General features: G+C 42.9%; 1 protein-coding gene across 3 annotated transcripts in view; it reads right to left on the reverse strand.

Annotated features, from left to right (window-relative positions):
• The window catches only part of AEBP1 (AE binding protein 1), a 134026-nt gene that overhangs the window by 50405 nt on the left and 61781 nt on the right, over positions 1-21840 (reverse strand). For all 3 annotated transcript variants that reach the window (XM_077469684.1, XM_077469683.1, XM_077469685.1), the window contains exons 4-6: positions 14979-15044; positions 11549-11614; positions 7238-7318 (exon numbers count right to left, since the gene is read on the reverse strand). In XM_077469684.1, coding sequence (XP_077325810.1) covers positions 7238-7318; positions 11549-11614; positions 14979-15044 — 213 coding nt within the window. The remainder of the gene's footprint in view (positions 1-7237; positions 7319-11548; positions 11615-14978; positions 15045-21840) is intronic.

Genomic DNA, 21840 nt, shown 5'->3' on the forward strand with positions numbered 1-21840 from the left:
TCTGTAAAGACATTCAATAATCTTTATCAACACCATCATAATGAGTAGAAGCATCCAGCATCTCCCTTATATTTCTCTTGGCATTGTGGGGTGGAAAGTCCCTTCTCCGCAACTTTTCCACAACTAGGTCATATTGTTTTAGAGGAGGGAATGCTAATTTTAGCTGTTCACATGTTTGGGCCTGTTTTACTAAGTGTAGCTTCTGTACAGACATTTACTATGCTACATCTATCAACCTGACTCGTTTATACGAGCTTTGTCCTCTGAAGACCAATCCGCAATGGATCTCTGTTTCAGAGGGCATTTGACAGGTGGTTGGAGGTTTTATGTCACCTCCTCAGCACCTTTTTTAACAGCTAAAAGCCCACACCACCGAGCTGCAACTGTGTGCATTGCACAGAGTTGCAGAGCGGTTGAAGCACAGCCCCGTTCACTTAAATGTGTCACGTTCAGCAGGCAGTACTGCACACCAAACATGACCGGGTGTATACGTCCTGCCATACTGTGAAGCAAAGCACTGCACATAGTTCTCCCCGATGGACAGAATAAGAGTATTCAACTCATATTGGAAGCCATTGACTGACCCATCCACACTGCATTCCACCTAAAACTAACATTCCACTTTTGGGCAGACTGATGCTCACATATAAAATGGGTAAATTTGCTTTTTCACACTCTAGGTTGAGATTCCTGAGATTCATTCTCACTGGAGATCGTATTGTCGGGCCATAGTTCTTGTGAGTAGTGTAGAAACATTTTCTCAGTGTGAATCTTTATCAGCAGTTATCAGAATGAATTATGAGATCAGACAGACAGTGGCCCTCCTTGCAAATAACCCTTTATTGAGAAAGCATGGAGGCTGGTATTGCACTAGTTCCCTGGCTGTCATGTTGATCACATAACTTCAGTACTCTGAGTCACTGACCTAGAACACATACAGTGGGGAAAATAATTATTTGATCCCCTGCAGATTTTGTACGTTTGCCCACTTACAAAGAAATGAAGGGTCTATGATTTTTTATTTAGGTGTATTTTAAAATGGTAAAGATAGACTATCAACCAAAAATCCAGAAAAAAAAACCCATCATACAAATATTATAAATTCAGTTGCCGTTCAAGGAGTAAAATAAGTATTTGATCCCCAAGAAAAACATGACTTAGTCAGGGCTGGATTAACGTAGGGGCTATTGGAGCTGCAGCTCCAAGCCCCTACCTTAATATAGGCCCAGCCACCCAAAAAGGACATGGAAAGCAATGGGCCAACGGGAAGAGATCTCCCCTGACGGGCCCCGCATTCCACATGCACCGCCTGGGCAGGGTGGTGGGATTGATAATGGGCACTGCATGAGCAGTCCTAACAGAAGCCTGGGGCACGCCAATGCAGGGCTCTTACAGAAGTCTGGGGCTTCCATAGTGTTAGGCCTGCACAGCTGCACTCTTTCAGCTCAGAGTGCACGCCAATGCACGGCCCTTACAGAAACTTAGCAAATCAAATGGCAGGCTTCCCTAGTGTTATGCCTGTGTGGCTGTGCTCTTTTGAGTTTGGGCACACGCCGGCACAGGCTCTTGGAAAGCAGAGGGGTGCCCAGTAAAAGGTCCACCAAAATCCTCAGCACCAAGCACATGATGCTCTTAATCCGGCCCTGGACTTAGTACTTGGTGGAGTAACCCTTGTTGGCAAGCACAGAGGTAAGATATTTCTTGTAGTTAGTTACCAGGATTAAACAAATCTCAGGGGGATTTTGGTGCAGATTTACAGATTTCTAAATCCTTAAGGTTTCTTGGTTGTTGCTTGGCAACTTGAAGTTGCCGCTCCCTCCATACATTTTCTATAGGATTAAGGTCTGGGGACTGGCTAAGTCACTCCATGGCCTTAATGTGCTTCTTCTTGAGCCACTCCTTTGTGGCCTTGGTTTTATGTTTTGGGTCATTTTCATGCTGAAAGACCCATCCATGACCCATCTTCAGTGTTCTGGCTGAGGTAAGGAGGTTCTCATCTAAAAATGTTTTCCAATACATGGCCCCATCCATTGGCCCAGCAAAGTCGGCCTGTACCTTTAGCAGAGAAACTGCCCCAAAGCATAATGTTTCCACCTCTGTACTTGACTGTAGGGATGGTATTCTTAGGGTCATAGTCAGCATTTTTCTTCCTCCAAACTGGTCAAGTCCCCCTCATCAAGAAGGTACATGTACAGTGATGCCACTGAAAATCTAAATTATTCAGAGAAGGAGTGGGAGAAAGTGCTGTGGTATGAGAGCAAGAGACTAAAATTTAGCTTTTTGGCATTAACTCGACTCATCGTGTTTGGAGAAAATTTGGTTGTGGATGGGTCTTCCAGCATGACAATGACCAAAAACATATCTCCAAGGCAACAAAGAAGTGGCTCAAGAAGAAGCATATTAAGGTCATGGAGTGACTTAGTCAGTCTCCAGGCCTTAATTCCATAGAAAATTTATGGAGGGAGAAACTTTGAGTTGCCAAGACACAACCAAGAAACCTTAAGGGTTTAGAGAAGATCTGTAGAGTGAAGAATAGTGGACCAAAATCCCTCCTGAGATGTGGGGGAGTGGATGACATTTGGGACCAAATGTCATACGCATGTAAATTTAGTTTTTGCCTCAGAACAATAAGGGTTCTGAGGGTTAATTATGTAGGTAGGGCTTAATACCAGTCTGGCCAGGCTGTGTCTGAAAGTTCTGCCTGGTCATGTGAACGGTGAGGTGCACATGACAGGCCAGAACCAGGTCTGGTTGGATGTTTAGGTATCAGCCTTTCTCTGAGCCAATCAGTGGGAGTGCCGGGGCCCACTGAGGAGCCTGGGAAGGGGTACTTAGGGGGTGTGGGTCACGTGTTCAGGGTTATGAGGTGTTCGTGAGACCCATGTAGTCTGTTCTGGTTCCAGGACCAGGGTAGCCCCATGAGGAGTCCCGGTCACAGGGTGTTCAACATCCCGCAACATGTTCCTGTCAGTTGCCCCTGATAGACCCGCTTGGTCTGGGGTAGGGATCCGTCTGTTCCCAAGTTTCGGAGCTGGCTGGTCTGAGGCGCAGTAACTGAAGGAGGATTCAAAGTGTCCGGGTGTACTCTCAGCTTGGAGGGACACTGCAGCTTGTGGAGGTGACCGGGGGAGGACTCTTCGGAGGAGGGCCGGCAAGTGCCATCCTGAGAAGTGCCTGGTTACTGAGTTGGGAAGGACATATTCGAATTCACAGTACCATTGAGGAAGCGGGAAACGTTCCAGGTACGGTGGAAAAAGGTTCCTGTTCACCCTGATTGTTCAAGTTTGAGTCAACGTGCTGACTGCCATGATCTCTGGCTAGAGATCTATTCAGCCTTGAAGTACCCAGCTGCGAGTGGCTACTCTTTGGGTGGAAATAGAGACTTTGTTAAACCTGCTGTTCAAGGTGCCTGAGTTCTTCATCCATGCCCTCTGTTCCCTAAGAGACTGTGTTATGTGAAAGTTCTTGCTGAAAAATAAACCTTTTAAAGAGGAATTCAACTGTGTCAGTATTTGAGTTGTTGGGTATCAACCCTGGGAACCCCTAGACATGGAGGAGCAGGCCAAGAGAAGGTAACTGGTAAGCCCATTAAGTTAAGGCTGCCCTGCAACGGGTTATGTGCAAACCTGGTCATCAACTACAAGAAACGTCTTACCTCTGTGCTTGCCAACAAGGGTTCCCCCACCAAGTACCAAGTAATTTCTTGCTTGGGGATCAAATAATTATTTTACTCACTGAACTGCAACTTAATTTTTTAGCATTTGTTTTATGTGTTTTTTCTGTATTTTTGGTTGATATTCTGTCTCTATCATTTAAAATACACCTATGATAAAAATGATAGACCCTTCATTTCTTTGTAAGTGGGCAAACTTACAAAATCTGCAGGGGATCAAATAATTATTTTCCCCACAGTATGCAGATTAGGAGCTGACTTCAACGTTTCAATGTATTTAAGCCAACTAGCATTTTTAGGAGAAGGTCAGCAATGGCTTGAAAAGAAGCCACATTACTGGTCTTACAATAATATTTATTTAACCAGACAAAGAGATCAAATAAACCCAGCCTGGATCCTCCCATTCTGAAGTGTTTATCCTACCTTGTTGGCTTAATAATTGAGCTCTACGATGAGGCCCAAAAGGCAAGCAAAGCACATGTGGAAGGCTCTAGCTGGGGTTTCCTTAAGGCTGTTATACTTGACTCAGTTTTCTCTACAGCATGGATGGAGGAATCTCCACTACCAGCTAATGTATTAAGGCAGCCACAGTAACCGCAACTGCCTGAAACAATGGCACTGGTGAACAGTGACTGCATCTGATAAGATGCATTCTCAAGTTCGCCAATAATTTTCAATTAACCTTAGTCAATTTTCAAATCTAATTTTGTCATTTTGTTTTCAGGGGCTGGAATTCTAGTTCTCTATAGGGGCCTTTGGTCTGTTCCTCTAGATCAATAAATATTATAGAAATACTGGCAATGCGAAGTCTGGGTGAGCCCTACAATCAGGGCAGCTGGTAAGCCAGTACAACCGGCCCTGCTGTACCGGGCCCGGCATAATCAGCTCTGCAGGGGGAGCCTGGGTAGCCTCACAGACAGTCAGTGCAGAATTTAAAAAAACTGGCCTTTTAAATTACACCCACACTCAGCTGCCACCTCTAGCTTAGGGGGTGTATTATTGCTATTTCCTGGGCCGCTCTCTGATGATCAGTGCTGGTGAGAGTGGAGGGACTTTTTTTAAATATTCGGGTGCATTCCACGCCCATTCTAAATGTTCTGGCCACTTAAAGTCCTAGCCGCCTGCCACTGCAGCTGCCCATTTTAGTGCCCTGGCAGAGTGATCTTCTTCACTCAGCTCCCCACTCAGTAGTCGGACTCGGACTGAGAGAGATGGAGAGGGAGATGGCAGTGGCAGGCAGCTGACAACATACAGGAGGAGAGGCTGGAATCCAGCACAGAGGTCCCTGGGGGTGGGTAAAAGATATACTGCACTGTACATTACTATGTTGTCTCCATTTATAACACACAGTTAGCAGAGGTTCTCTGTCACAGTGTGGCACATAACATAGCTGACCTGATCAGACCTGTTGTGTGAACCCACCCCTAACGTTTTCCCTTTAACTGCATGCCGCCTGCCCTCAGTATATTTTCTGCGGCAGGGTTGAATGGGCAGGCTGTATCACATACTGTACATATACATCATCCAGCCTGTTTCAGATTAGGGATGCACATGCGTGTGCCCGCTGCTAACCCACTCTGTTATTGGCTACAGCTGGATTTTGTCAGCAGGTCCTGGCCAATGATTTATGGCCGAGACATGCTGCTCAGATGTAACATAAGATCACAACAATAAACTAAACAAGATGCAAAAACATAAAAAAATTACCAATAACAGCCATTAGCACCAAATAAACAAAATTAAAACTACAATACAAATAAAACATCCATACAATTAAAATACAACATAGAATAAATAACACAGATTAAAATAACACACAATCCAACTACCAAATACAAACTTAATATATACCACTTTCTCTAACACCACCCCAAATAATAACCAACACAATACCAACATACTATAAAAACAACACAAAATCTTGATCTGAAACCAGAATTAAATCTTCACCTCCAGCTCTCAAAGAAAAAAATTATATATCTTGATTACCACAGGCAAAATTATTTCCTGTGTCGCTCTGTGGGGCATTGTGAGTGTAACAATCTGTCACTGATGGTACTCCGCAGACTGACCAGCGTATTGTGGAGTGGGTGGGAGGAGTTGTCCAAGAAAACTCTTAGATAAACCCGTCTAACAATCACTTTTCTCAGGTGTGAATGCAGCCTTAGGAATAGCCAACAGTAGTTCATAACAAGGTTTGTGAGGATGCTAGAATTACTCAACTTTTATCAGGTCATTATTGTTGTTTCACATAGCCATACTCTCTCACTTCTGCTACCTGCTGTGGGGCAATTTTCTTTATTAAATCTGAATTCAAGGTATGGCAATTTTTACAAAGTTACATTGATCTAGTTTGGACCAATATAAGTATATATGCGCCATTCCTGTGGGACCCCCTTGGAATTGGAAATCACTGTAGTAGGCACTGCTACGCCAGTAATCTTAACTAGCTTCCAGGTCCTGTGCCGAGCAGTTGCTCTGCTGTTTACTAAACACAGGTGGTTGCCCACTTGGCACAGGCACCATTCAGAGAAAACTTCCCATTTATGCAATGAATGCAAAGTGTTCTCTGATTAGACAAGGTGAAGATTGTGATGCCACTGCCCTTCTCCCCACCTTGTCCAATCAGAATAAGCTTTGCATTCATTGAGAAAATGCAAAGTGTTCCTTGAATGGTGCCAGTGCATCTTTAAGAAGGTAAATCTTGGCTTTGGCAACTTATCACTGTGATTTGGTAAAAGTAAAAACACCAATTCTGTATGCCTCAGTTATAGAGACTGCAATAGCAGGCATGTACTGACCAATGGGGACTATCGGGAGTTTCCCGATGGGCCGATGGCTTAGTGGGCCACTCTGATGTAAGGGGGCTGCTGATGGGCCACTCTGGTGTAAGGGGGCTGCTCATGGGACACTCTGGTGTAAGGGGGCTGCTCATGGGACACTCTGATGTAAGGGGGCTGCTCATGGGACACTCTGATGTAAGGGGGCTGCTCATGGGACACTCTGATGTAAGGGGGCTGCTCATGGGAAACTCTGATGTAAGGGGGCTGCTCATGGGACACTCTGATGTAAGGGGGCTGCTCATGGGACACTCTGATGTAAGGGGGCAGCTGATGGGACACTCTGATTTAAGGGGGCAGCTGATGGGACACTCTGATTTAAGGGGGTGCTGATGGGACACTCTGATTTAAGGGGGTGCTGATGGGACACTCTGATTTAAGGGGGTGCTGATGGGACACTCTGATTTAAGGGGGTGCTGATGGGACACTCTGATGTAAGGGGTGCTGATGGGACACTCTGATGTAAGGGGTGCTGATGGGACACTCTGTTGTAAGGGGGCTGGTGATGGGACACTCTGTTGTAAGGGGGCTGGTGATGGGACACTCTGTTGTAAGGGGGCTGGTGATGGGACACTCTGATGTAAGGGAGTGCTGATGGGACACTGAAAATGTAAGTGGGCCGGTCTGGATGAAGTCCAGGGCCAAATTTCTGTCCCAGTCCAGCCCTGTGCAGGATTATTATCTCCACAGCTGTTTACAGCTAAACATAAATAATAGTACTCACTGGGTGTAGGTTTTACATATACTGGACGATCGTATTTACGTTCTGGAACTTTAGGCTTCTTTGGATACTTGCTGGGGCCATCTGCATAGGTGATAGCATAAAAGGATATTAATTGTAAAAAAAGTCACAGAATTAAATGGAAGTAAAAGAGTAATAAAATATAGTAAAGTGAATTGAAAGAAAAGCATTCCACCTGAAAACAACCTGAATAAGGAACATAACTAACACAGTTATGTTTCACTTTATAAAGCTAATACATAGACAATACTTCCCATCATAACCGGATCAGTACTGTGGTCATAATAGAATTCAATTATACCCTAAGACAACCGCACCCCCTATTGAGATCTGGCTACTAGACACACATTCAATATTCAAATCTCTTACACTTTATACAAGCATAGTACTCTACACCATCCTTCATGACTTGACCCCTGACATGGTCATATTAGAATTCTATTACACTCTACACCTCATATTAGGCATATCATATTAATACAATTCTGTGAAGTTCTATATGGTACATCGAACCTCCCATCAATGACTATGACCAATGGATACACCATCATATTACAATTCTAATACATTCTATACAGGCATAATATACTACACCATGCTTCATGACTTGACCCCTGACATGGTCATATCAGAATTATTTTACATTTCTTTCATAGTACTCCCGCACCTTCTATCAATGGATATAACTACTGGATAATCATCATATCAGAATTCTAATATGCGCCACACTACTTGTCACTAGACATGTGCATTCGTTTTCGTCCGAATGCATTTTCGTCCGAATTTCAGCTATTTTCGTTTTCATTTTGACAAACGATAACGAAAGCACAGAATCTGAAAAACGAAAGATCCGACATAAATAAATGCTTTATTTTAGTTTTCATTGTTACAACAGTTCGATATAGAAAAGGAGATTCGACGTGACTCTGACAATAACAATCTGTTTCTATAGAACCTGTGGTCGAATGTGCCTAACCTTACCTCTATTAGTCCAAGATTATATAGAGAAAATATTCGACAGAGAAAAAAGATTTGACAGAGAGAAAAGATTCTGCAAGTTACTGTCCTAAAAAGTGTTTGGGGACCCGGGTCCTGCCCCAGGGGACATGTATCAATGCAAAAAAAGTTTTAAAAACTGCAGTTTTTTCAGGAGCAGTGATTTTAATAATGATTAAAGTGAAACAATAAAAGTGTAATATTCCTTTAAATTTCGTAGGGGGGGGGGGGGTGTCTATAGTATGCCTGTGAAGGGGCTCATGTTTCTGGTGCTTAGAACTGTCCCTGCACAAAGTGTCATTTATACAGGAAAAAAAGTCCTTTAAAATCACTCACAGCTATTATGAATTGTCGGCTCCGTAATACAGAGAACACTCATTGAACGTCATTGATAAAAAAAAAACAAAAAAAAAACGTGGGGTCCCCCAAATTCAATTACCGGGCCCTTCAGGTCTGGTATGGATATTAAGGGGAACTCCGCGTCAAATTAAAAAAAAAATTGACGTGGGGGTCCCCCTAAAAATCCATACCAGACCCTTTATCCGAGCACGCAACCTGGCAGGCCGCAGGAAAAGAGGGGGGGACGAGAGAGCGCCACCCCTCCCTCCTGAACCGTACCAGGCCACATGCCCTCAACATTGGGAGGATGCTTTGGGGGTCTGTGACCCCTCAAAGCACCTTGTCCCCATTGTTGATGAGGAGAAGGGCCTCATCCCCACAACCCTGGCCGATGGTTGTGGGGGTCTGCGGGCGGGGGGCTTATCAGAATCTGGAAGCCCCCTTTAACAAGAGGACCCCCAGATCCCGGCCCCCCCTGTTTGAAATGGTAAGGGGGTACAAAAGTACCCCTACTATTTCACAAAGAAAGTGTAAAAAATTGTTAAATAAGACAAACACACTTTTGAAAAATGCCTTTATTAAAAATAAAAAAAGATTCCAGCGGTGGTAATCCACTCTTGCTATCCAGCGACGGACGATCATCTCTCCGGGATCCAGCGATGGCTCATCTGAATCAGCGCAGTGAATCCATCCATCTTCTGTCCCCACTGAGGAAACACTGCGGGGATTCCGGCGGCCTGACGTTTGTTATATGCGGAGGGCGGGGCCACCTGTCACCTGATCCCGCCCCCCTCTGACGCAAGAGGAAACCCGGGCTTCCCCGTGATGTATGGGTGACCCCGCCCACCTCTGATGTAACGGAAACATGCCTGTGTTACATCAGAGGGGTGCGGGGTCACCCATACGTCACGGGGAAGCCTGGGTTTCCCCTTGCGTCATAGGGGGCGGGGTCAGGTGGCGGGTGGCCCCGCCCTCCGCATATAACAAACGTCAGGCCGCCTTAATCCCCGCAGTGTCTCCTCCGTGGAGACAGAAGATGGATGGATTCTCTGCACTGATTCAGATCATCCATCGCTGGACCCCGGAGAGATGATCGTCCGTCGCTGGATAGCAAGAGTGGATTACCACCGCTGGAATCTTTTTTTATTTTTTTATTTTTAATAAAGGAATTTTTCAAAAGTGTGTTTGTCTTATTTAACTATTTTTTACACTTTCTTTGTGAAATGGTAGTGGTACTTTTGTACCCCCTTACCATTTCAAACAGGGGGGGCGGGATCTGGGGGTCCCCTTGTTAAAGGGGGCTTCCAGATTCTGATAAGCCCCTCGCCCGCAGACCCCCACAACCACCGGCCAGGGTTGTGGGGATGAGGCTCTTCTCCTCATCAACATGGGGACAAGGTGCTTTGAGGGGTCACAGACCCCCAAAGCATCCTCCCAATGTTGAGGGCATGTGGCCTGGTACGGTTCAGGAGGGAGGGGGGGCCACTCTCTCATCCCCCCCTCTTTTCCTGCGGCCTGCCAGGTTGCGTGCTCGGATAAAGGGTCTGGTATGGATCTTTAGGGGGACCCCCACGTCAATTTTGTTTTTGACACGGGGTTCCTCTTAATATCCATACCAGACCTGAAGGGCCTGGTAATTGAATTTGGGGGACCCCCACACTTTTTTAAAATGTATTTATTTATTTATTTTTATCAATGACTTTCAACGAGTGTTCTCTGTATTACGGAGCCGACAATTCATAATAGCTGTGAGTGATTTTAAAGGACTTTTTTTCCTGCATAAATGACACTTTGTGCAGGGACAGTTCTAAGCACCAGAAACATGCGCCCCTTCACAGGCATACTATAGACACCCCACCCCCCCATGAAATTTAAAGTAATATTACACTTTTATTGTTTCACTTTAATCATTATTAAAATCACTGCTCCCAAAAAAAACTGCAGTTTTTAAAACTTTTTTTTGCATTGATACATGTCCCCTGGGGCAGGACCCGGGTCCCCAAACACTTTTTAGGACAGTAACTTGCATATTAGCCTTTAAAATTAGCACTTTAGATTTTGAACGTTGGAGTCCCATAGACTTTAATAGGGTTCTAAAGTCACACGAAGTATGCTATATACTAGCTCCGTCTAATCTTCTTTATACATTCGACAGACACCATAAGCCTTCAAAGACAGATTCGACCATAATTCATGTGGATTTTCGGAAGAATGCAATTTTTTAACGAAAAACTAAATTAATAAAAACGAATTTCGGGAGTAACTAAATAAATACATTTTTGGGACAAAAACGAATTCCGAAACGAAATATTTTACTCTGCACATGTCTACTTGTCACTGGATACGACAACTGAATATATCATCATAATACAATTCTATTACATTCCATACAAGCTTAGCTCTCTACCACCACCAATCATAACCCAAGTACTGTACATGATTATAATAGACTTCTAATATACGCCATATTATACATAGTACACTACAATACCCATCACAGGTTGAACCATGGATATGATCAAAAATGGTTCTGTATTGCTGGCAACATAGCACAATACACCTTCAAACTAGACTGGATCCATGGACATGGTCATAATATAAGTCTATACTGCACCCTCAATATAACCTGACTACTGCCAGTGATTACACACACCGCCTGGCATGTTACCATGTAATTTAAATGTTCAAAAGCAAATAAATTGCATATCTATGCCTTGGTGACTGACTGCACTACAAATTAGGGAGAAGGTCTGAGACTCTTGGTCACTGAAAGTTGAAGCAATGAACCTTCACTGATTGTAGCCAATGCTAACTGCTGATTTCTTATTTGCCAAAGGTTCCCTATGGCAAATAGGGTTCTTGAACCCTATTGTGCATTTCCCTATTATTGTACAGTTCAAAATGGTAAAATGTGAAAAGGTTTAAAGCGGAACAAGAATAAATCAGATGATTTCCTACAGTCATCATAATCTTCTCTCTCCAGACGATCATTGTAATCTTCAGTTGGAGGCTCCTGATCCACGCCTGTAATAGAGAGTATTGTCAATCAGTATCAATTGTGTCATTTAGGGGGATACAGATCCCACTGTGTGTTCTGGTAATAGCCTACTGTTATCAACAGTTAAATATATGGTACTCCACTTCCCACCGATGTTTTAGAGACATGATAGTAGGATAACTGGTTTGCATGCTAAATTGGCTGTACAGTGAAAACACATGTTTTGTTTGAATATAGTAGGGGCAATAGCCTGTGAGCCTCTACATAGAACATAGACCAATAACTATTGGTTTGATGGTCCCTTCAAAGTGCTATGGAAAAAGTGTCAGCACCATTTAAATGAGAAAACATGCTAAACATATGTTTTCAACCATAAATATGCAAACCTCAACCATATGTATGCATTGCCTTCATGAATTTGAAACATAAGAGGGCAAACACACATTGTCATTCTACAGAGCACTCCATAAACACGTAACATCGGCTCAGCAGACTTAAAAGGTACAAGGGGGTGACAGGTAGCAGGAGGCTGGTGCCAGCTTATTAGTGGGAAGCAATTGTCATTGAGATAATTTTCCAGTTGCTCATACCTCCTGTGGTCGGCTTGAGGGGTTGGGGATCTCCCATAGACATGAGATCACCAACAAGTAAGTGACATGTCATAGTCATCTTTTTGTAGTGGCTTTTTTGGGAGGATTCTCTTTTAAGTTTTAAACAAATCTGTTGTTAAGTATTAAAAGCTCCAAAGAAAAGTGGTCATTCTTTGACTTCTGGACTATTAGTGATGTCACTCTCAGAAAATATGAAAACGTCTAATATGAATGTCCTGCAGATTGGAAGACAAAGATAGACTGTTTTCGTGTGGGGCATCTAACATGGGTGTGATAGACTTGATTTGTGAAAGGTTACTTTTGATGTTTCAAAACATCTTTTAATGTTTATTTTAACTATGTAACTTCCTTTAGTGGCCAATTTGATTCTACATATGGTAAGTGTTAATAACGTATATAATGTGTTAAATTGGCAATAGACAACATGTGGCAGTGGATAAGCAGACATAAACTGACCATGTTACTTTAAACATGCATGCTTGGAGAGTGAGAATGCATATACTGCTGGCATTAACTTACTATCATTGAAACAATGGCGGATGATGACTTTAGTTGAATGTAAAATTTTACTAATTTTTGAAGCCTCTTAGATGGCCATGATGTTTTCATCTGCCTAGGTTTTGGAGAACTTTCAAATAAAGTTTGGGTGGTTGACTCCAAATTATGACAGCTGTGGAATTAGGACAGGGAGTGGAGTAGCTCAGTGAACAGAGGTTCTCTATTGGTATGTATAAATTCCTTTATTATTCTCCATACAAAGCACAAGGAACACAATCTGAGAAATTCATAAAGGGGTGTCAAAATCATCCTTTAGAACTCCAGCAGGGCACAGCACTGAAGTGGCAGTGCTTGCACTGAAGTGGCAGTGCTTGCACCCAATTCATGTATGAATCTGTCAATACTCGCATGGCTGCATTTTGTAGAAGGGGTGGGCAAAGCCTGATGGAAAGCTGAGAGACTAATTTCCCATCAGATCCATTTTATTTATGATTAACAATGCATGGCTTTGGATGGATCCATAGTCATAATTTAGTCCAACACCAGCTTTTGAATATGCCCACTGCTGTGCGCTGTCAACCACAAGCAAGGCAGACCTGATGGGGAACCAGTCTCAGATTGCCCCATCAGTCTCTACCCACCCAACATGTGCAGCGGCTGAATAGGCAGAGCTTAATGAAAGTACTTGGAGACTAGTTCCCCATCAGGTCTGCCTTGTATGTGATTGAAAGCTGCCTTGTAGCAGTGGGCATATTTGAAAGCTGTTATTGGACTGAACAGTCAATCACAAAATCTATCAGGGAATTTAAATGAAGATTTTTGGCCAGTTTATAATTAGAAATGGATAATCTGTGTACTGGTGCTCTTCCAAAGTGGGAATCTTTCTGTGTGTAACCCACTAAATCAGCAGTCTGAGATGAGCAGTTAAGAAGTTCCCAGGTTAATGGAGCTTGGATTTGTGAAGCCTTTACTGGCTCATGCAGTCTGACCATGGAAATCTTGAGACACACATGAGTGTCTAAGGCTGGGCTGTGTCATGTTGGAAAAAGCTGAGAAGCTCCAAGCACAGTAGTAGCTTTGAAGACTGCTTAGCTCATCAGGAAGATCCCTGTCGGTCAGCAGCAGGAGAAGGCATGTCCTCTGGTCTTTCTCTTTTTAGTTGAGAAGTAAGAAAACAAAGAAGTCAGAAGAGCTGCCAGTATCCTTAATTTCATTTTTCAGAAATATGCCACAATGAAAATAAAAACACAACAAAGCCAACCATTAGTTGGGAATACATGTATAAAAAGTGATTGACACTTTCATGTGGCTAGATTTGCCTCTATTTTCTCATGGTTTTTTTTTTTTTTTGCCACAGTACTAATGTTTTCCAGCAGTACAGGTAAGTCACAACCAGGAAGAAGAGATTACATATTGTATTTATTGATTAAAATATGGCATCCCCCAACGATATGGGGATATTGAGCCGGGGCAGCTCAATGGCCATTTCAATTACCATTCCGATTACTTTATTAGTTCAATATACACTATGCTTAGTGGACATATGGCTTGGCTGCTCTACACTCCAGCCTTCACCCACCTGCTAAATTATCTGACCATAGGGGAAAAATTGGTTCAGTTTTTTGGTAGTGTTGGTTTACACAGTGAAGATCACTGGATTATGGACACAGGTGAGTATAGAACCAGGTACATTGCACTCAGTGGGGGAAAGGGGAAGTGGGGATAGAACCTTTATTGATAAACTCATATTGTTGATGGCTATCAACTTTCAGCCAAGCAACTAGCTTGTTCTATTGGAGGGCAACAGAGGCAATCTCTATGTTTCAGTCACCATAGGTTTCCTTTAAACTGACCATAGACATTAAATGGTGTTTGAATTATCTATGCTGAATGAATTTTCTTCCAGTAAATTTTGCATTAAAATGCATGCTCATATTGACTGCTCACATCTGGCTGTAGATATTAATATACTTGTCCAGCCTAGCCAAATCAGCTAAATTGACAGGGATCTCATTTCTATGGGCAGTTTGGACTCTTGGATTAAAGTTGTAGCATACTAAGTTGATTCATAGTGATCCAGGATGTGTCTGAAAATATACAGTACACGCAGTAATGTTATACTAATTTTCGTTCTAATGCTTTCCATGTCTGGATAAATCATTAGGCAGCCAGACAGAGGGGCCTTTGTAGCTAGTTTTCTTTTGCTGTGTACTGTCTCCTACTCCATTAGTGGTCACATGGTGGGATGATAGTTGTATGAATAAAAGGAGAACTCACTTACCAGGCCGAGGTCTGCGATCCTCTCTGTCCGGTTCCTCAGGTTCTGGAAGTGGATCCACATATCCTCCTGGAACACAAAATAATGAATGTCACTTAGACATTAACCATTTATATAAATATTAGAATGATCAAAGTACAACAAGAAACCAACTGTTCTTGTTTTAACCAATTTAAATTGTAAAAAAATAAATCGAATTGTCTGGTTTCTGATAACTTCATGTCATACTTTTTTTGGTTTATGAAACACAAGCACAACAGTGTGATATAATTGCAGCTTACCAGTCGATTGATGTGGTGACTGCATCAGTTTTTGTTTTTCTTGAAGGCTTTTTATTCTCAATTTTACCAGTATCCAGTTAGACATTTTCTGTCCTATGATGATAGTGCCCACTTACAGTGGGACCATGGAGAAACAGACCCACCCTCTACCAGGAAGTCAGATCACACCAGCTGTGAGCAATAGAAGGCACTTTTCTGAGTTGAAGTGACACTAAAGGTTTGAATTTTTTTTTTTTTTAATAACAAACATGTCATACTTACCTCCACTGTGCAGCTCGTTTTGCACAGAATGACCCCGATCCTCGTCTTCCGGGGGTCCCTTGGCGGCTGTCTCGGCTCTTCCATGCTTCTGATAACCCTCTTCTGGGAAGCACTCTCCCAAACGGGTTACTTTGCGAGCACGCTCTCGAGTGCTGTATTCGCCGTCCATAGCCGCCGACTACAGGACTCAGCCCGGCCCCTGCGTCACTGGAGATGATTGAGAGCAGCGCAAGCCAATGGCTGTGCTGCTATCAATCTATCCAATTAAGAGCTGAGAAGACCGAGCAAACAAAGAGTGCATTCGCTATGTGGGACTTTACAGGGCTCAGGTAAGTAAAACGGGGGGGGGGGGGGGGGGGGGGTCTGGGGGGCCAGTGATCGTAAGATGTTTTTGCACCTTAATGCATAGGATGCATTAAGGTGAAAAAACATGAACCTTTACAACCCCTTTAAGGAAACATATTGATCAAAATATTCTATTTGAAACCAGAGTTTAAGGTGGGGGGAATTGTATAGTGCACTGGATACTGGCTAAGGTAAACTGTTACAACCACTCAACTATCAAGAACTTGTCAAACAGATACTACAAACACTTTCATTGTATCTATAGCAAACCAATAGGAGCCTATTAAAGTGATTATAAGCTGCTTCCTATGGTGGCACACGTGTGGGCTTGATCCTGAGCTGTGCTGTGTGTGTCTATTGGCTCTGCCCCCTCCCCCCCACACACTCCCTCATCACTGTATGCGATAAACAGCAGCAGGAACCAATGGCTCCAGCTGCGCTCACTGGGTCTAGTAAAGAGGAAGAGAGAACAGAGGCACTGCTTTCGGGCCCTGAGTTTGGGTTCAGATAAGTATTTGGAGGGAGCTGTGTTATTATTATTAGTTAGGATTTATATAGCACCAACAATTTACACTTTACAATATAAAAGGAGACAATACAGTTACAATACAATAAAATACAAGAGGATTAAGAGGGCCCTGCTCAGAAGAGCTTACAATCTAATAGGGTGGGACAGGTGGTACAAAAGGTTATAAATGTGGGAATCAGCTGATGGAAGGGGTAGGAGATTAGTTGGAGACATGATGGGCTTACCTGAAAAGATGAGTTTTCAGGGATCATACATAAAAGGTTTTTGACCCCTTTCACACCAGGGTGTTTTGCAGGCGCTATAGCGTTAGAAATAGCGCCTGCAATCTGCCATAAAAAAGCTGCACCATTGTTTGTAGTGTGAAAGCCAGAGGGCTTTCACACTACAGCGGTGCGCTGGCAGGACATCAGGGAAAAGTCCTGCCAGCGGCTTCTTTGGACTGGTGAAGAAGCGGTGTGTTTACCGCTCCTCCACGGCTGCTCCCCTTGAAATCAATGGGGGAGCGCTGTAATACCGCTGGCAAAACGCCGCTATTGCGGCATATTGGCGGCGGTTTTAACCCTTTCTCGGCCGCTAGCGGGGGGGTAAAAGCTCCCCGCTAGTGGCCGAAATGCGCCGCAAATCCGCTGCAAATCCGACGGTAAAATGCCACTAAAAACAGCAGCATTTTACCGCCCACGCTATGGGCGGTGTGGTGTGAAAGGGGTCTTTTAGTTTAATGTAGAGAATGCATTAAAGCAGTTCTTTAGTGGTTCTTTTAAAATTGTAAAAGTTATCATCTGCAAATACTGCAGCTGCTGGCTTTTACTAATAGGACACTTACCTGTCCAATGATCCAGTACTGTCCTCACTCGAGCTGGCCCTTTTGCTGTCTTCAGGTGCAGGCACCGGCATATTTACTGGCTTCCCACTGTGCCCGCACCAGTCTCATTGTGCTCTGTGAATGGTTCCGCAGATTTCTGGGACATGTGATGTCCCAGGAAGTGCAGAGACATGGGTTAAACCATGGAGCTCATGAAAGGAGAAAAGAGTTCAAGATTCACCAGAAACAAGAGACAAGGCAATAAAAGTCTAAAGATGCCTATCTCAACTTTTCCACATAGAGAAACCCTTGAAATAACTTTCTGGTCTCAGGGAGCCCCTGCTAAAAATTACTATACGTATAACTCATAATACATTAATGTGATGGTCATTGGGAAGAATGTTCCTTACACTTGTGGTCATTGAGAAGAATTCCCCCTTACAGATAGTTAAAAAGTTAATTGGTGTCAGTGGAAAGTTATCCGAGAGGCAGAAAATTGCTCATTGCTCAAGGAACACCTAGCAACCTCTGGAGGAACCCTGGTTGAGAAATCCTGGTCTAAAGGATCAGACAGGGCACTGCCCAGCATCTCATTGGCTCAGCAGGAAAAGCCACTGATGGACACAACAGAGTTCAGATCCCAGCCTTGAAAACTTTAAGGAAGTTAATTGATGTTGTGAAAAGTGCAGTAACACATATCAACCAGATTTTAGAATGCAGTTGTCAAATGACTAAAAGTTTATACATTGTAATTGCTCTTCCACTGCTTTATAAAATATAAACTTGTGTTTTATATTTTGTTTCTAGTATATTTTAATATTGTTTTGCAAAATTTTGTCAAAGTCACACTATAGCATTCTCAGACATCGTATGTGATTTTTACCCGCACCACAGGTCACATGCAATGTCTGTGTGCGATGTGAGTTCAGCCATACAGTTGTATGCCTAAACTCGCATTGGATGAGCAGAAAAAAAAAAGGCGCAGGGACTTTTTTTTCCCCGCACTGGAATCGGATCACATTGATGTTCTCATTCCTGTCCGAATCCACAGTTCGCAACCAATCTGGGGGTGTCATTAACATTGTATTGACACCCACAGCAGATTGCAGAGGGCAGTGTGAACTGCCTGCAGGAGAGATGCGATGCGGGAACAGGCGCTGGAATCACGCTGGTTCCCGCATTGCTACAGTGTGAACCTAGGCTCAGGGTTCATTGACAGGTGTATTTGATCTGCAGTAGACCTCCTTCTGACCAGTGTTTGATCTGATCAAGTGGACTTGGCAATTCCATAGACTTGTATAGGAATGCAAACTTGTATAGGAACTTCATTCAGTATTTAGCTGAGGTAAGAAGTGTAGCTTATATCAACTGGATAACAGCTGTGGCCTACTTCAACTGGCTAGGGGCTGCAAAGAAGTGAGAGGGCCTCATGTGGTCTACAAAAACACCATTCTGACATGTCTGATATAGCAGAACTTGGAACACATGGACACCATACATCCTCCACAAGCTATAAATAATGTTGAATGGTTCTGCTCCACTTCTTTTAGCACAGGAGATCTGCACTAGGCTTTGGTGTTTTTCGGCTTCAAAAATATTGAGGAATGAGACATTTCCTGTCTGTTCTCCATGTATTTAATCCAGGCCTTACTCCTTCTATTTTCAAAACACTCACTTAAAGGCCAAGTTCACATTTACCAGAAACTAACCTATGCAGTCAAGGGGCCCCAGTAGGTATTAAAAACTGTGATGCTTTTTAAAATGTTACTGTCATACTTATAGGCCATTTGGGCCCCCGAGAAACCTGACCAAAAAATGACTGCCTTGTTACTAGGCTAGGAAAACTTTGGTTTTCACTCATGTAATGCTGGAACTGAGCGTCCAACAGTTTTCACATTCTAGCAACAATAGGACATGTTGGTTTCTAACTGGGAGTTTTTCAGACAGGTTTCTGGGTGCCCAAATTCCCTAGAGGTATTACATTAAATGAATGAAGGTTTTACCAAGCTGCTGTTTTTTTATTATCTACTGTGGCCCCTTGACTGCATAAAAAAAAAAGTAGCTCATGTAATTTTTTGAGCGACAGGCATTTTTTTACAAATTACAGAACTCTCAGATGTGAACAAGGGCTACTAAAAACAATAGATTTTTGCTTGTTGAGCATTTTTGAGCTTCTAGGTACAAGCTACAAAATGCTCAAATGTGAACTGGGGGCCTTAAACTCTGAAGTATAATGTTTCACCTTTTGCAGAAAATCCAAATGTGACTGAAGAATGTGCTAAAGAAGGGCAAACATCCTATCTAAAAGGAAACCTGTCAGGAGAAAAATACCCGGGGAGAAGCACATTCTTACATTTACACTACACGGCACGGATGGGCAAATCTCCCAATGCAATTTTTGTATTTTAACAGCCAGCTCAGCCAACTATCAAAATACCTGAATGGCGGCCGCATCAGAATCAATGCAGATGCTGTTCGGACGACGGTGTAAACAGTAAACTTACCTCAATTCAACTCCAGGAATAAATAGCACAGTCTCATGTAATGCTTTTTTTTTTTTTGCATTATTCCATTATTGTATAAAATATAGAGATATGTAGATTAGCCAATAGAGGGAGTTATCAGAGACTCAGTGCAATTATTGGCCATGTGCTTCAGGCCCAGGTCACAGTAATGTATAGCAGCTTTAGATTTACTCTCCTTAGCACATTTGTTGCTGAGAAAAAATAAATTGCAGTAAATCGGTAGAATACATGCATTAAAATGTGACCGTTCCCTACTGAACCAGCTGGATTTCAATCCATGTATGGCCGCCTTAATGTAATGATGGCTGCTCCCCATGTACATATATGGAATATTATACTAACAAGCAAGGTTATGAAAACCCCACGTTTGTCAGATTATATTCATCAAGCCGATTTATTTTATATTCTTATCAATTAAAATGCTAACGAGTAAATCAGTCAAACATTTATTTTTAAATAAGTCTAGATGTCTATTAGTCACATTTTTTGTCTGTCTTTCTGTGTACCCAGTGCTACATTAAGATATTTTTCTATACAGAGTCTGAGATCACATGTCTGGCCCTTAAACTTAGAGCCAAATTTTTGCACAGCCAACACAGACCGTGATTAGGGTAGCAGGCCTGCCCGGGGTGGCACACCACCACCCACATGTCATGTTGCTGAATATAACACATCGTCATATAGAATAAAACTTCCAGACTGCTGCCTGCAAGAGCAATCCAGACAGGTATTGTTGCTGTCCCAACACAATTAGTACATTTTTATTGGTGGAATATCATATTCAAAGTTCACAAACTCTGCTCTATACACTTGAAACCAAATTTCTTACAAAGCGTTTAAGTTGGCTCTTATAGTAATTTCTTCTGGATGTAGTGATGCAGATTTGGTAAATTGTCTCTTTTGCCCTCTCTGCTTTCAGCCTCAATCTGCATTCTCTTTCTTTGACAGCCTTTCTCAACCAGGGTGCTGTCTGGATTTGTCAGGGGATCAATGAATAGGTTGCACAAAGTGCATCCCAAAACCCCTTATGGACTTTGGAGGCAGAAAGAAAATTAACACATGTATAAAAGGTATATCATTTTATTTTAAAAAAAAAAAGTGTGTGTGTGTGTATATGTGTGTTGTTTAAATGTCTCATAGGGGTACTGCTTTTCTGTAAATAGGGTGAGATGAATCTAAGAAGTGCTGTCCGCTAGTCCAGAGTGTATACACTGCTGACTCCTGTACTCTACTTGCTGGGCTGTAGGTTACTTTTACGCCTGACCCCCACACTCATGCATTACTTGTACATTACACACTGCTGTCTTATGCACTCTGTACATTACACACTCCTGGCCCCTACATTCTGTACATTATACACTCCTGACCCCTACATTCTGGACATTACACATTCCTGGCCCCTACATTCTGTACATTACACACTCCTGACCCCTACAGTCTGTAAATTACACATTCCTGTCCTCTGCACTCTGTGCCTTACACACTCCTGGCCCCTACATTCTGTACATTATACACTCCTGACCCCTACATTCTGTACATTACACACTCCTGGCCCCTACATTCTGTACATTACACACTCCCGGCCCCTACATTATGTACATTACACACTCCTGAACCCTACATTCTGTATATTACACACTCCTGACCCCTACATTCTGTACATTACACACTCCTGGCCCCTACATTCTGTACGTTACACACTCCTGGCCCCTACATTCTGTACATTACACACTCCTGGCCCCTACATTACATACCCCTGATTCCCTGAACTCTGCACATTACTTTCACTCCTGACCTCTGCACACTGTACATGTGGGATCTGAGAATGTTGCAGAAAAGGTGTAAGAGCCCATGTTTGCCTCTGTAGGATGTTTGTTGAGAGGAAATAAGACACTATTTCTCTTGACTACCCTAATCCATAAATACAGCTCTGAACATAAAGTCAGAATGTAGCTATCCTTGGGGTAAGTATGTTTTGAACACTTAAGTATGCAGGGTTAACTATGCTGTCATAACACGTTTATTTCAATGCAGGGTATATAGAAGAGGAAGCAAGATGTGCAGGCAGACACTGCAGTCATTATCTCTGAGAAGGACAACAGAGATCAGGACTGGTCTTCAA

The sequence above is a fragment of the Lithobates pipiens genome, unplaced genomic scaffold (assembly GCF_037356315.1).
Source record: "Lithobates pipiens isolate NorthernLeopardFrog02 unplaced genomic scaffold, aLitPip1_a1.2 Scaffold_8, whole genome shotgun sequence".
NCBI classification, from domain to species: Eukaryota; Metazoa; Chordata; class Amphibia; order Anura; family Ranidae; genus Lithobates; species Lithobates pipiens.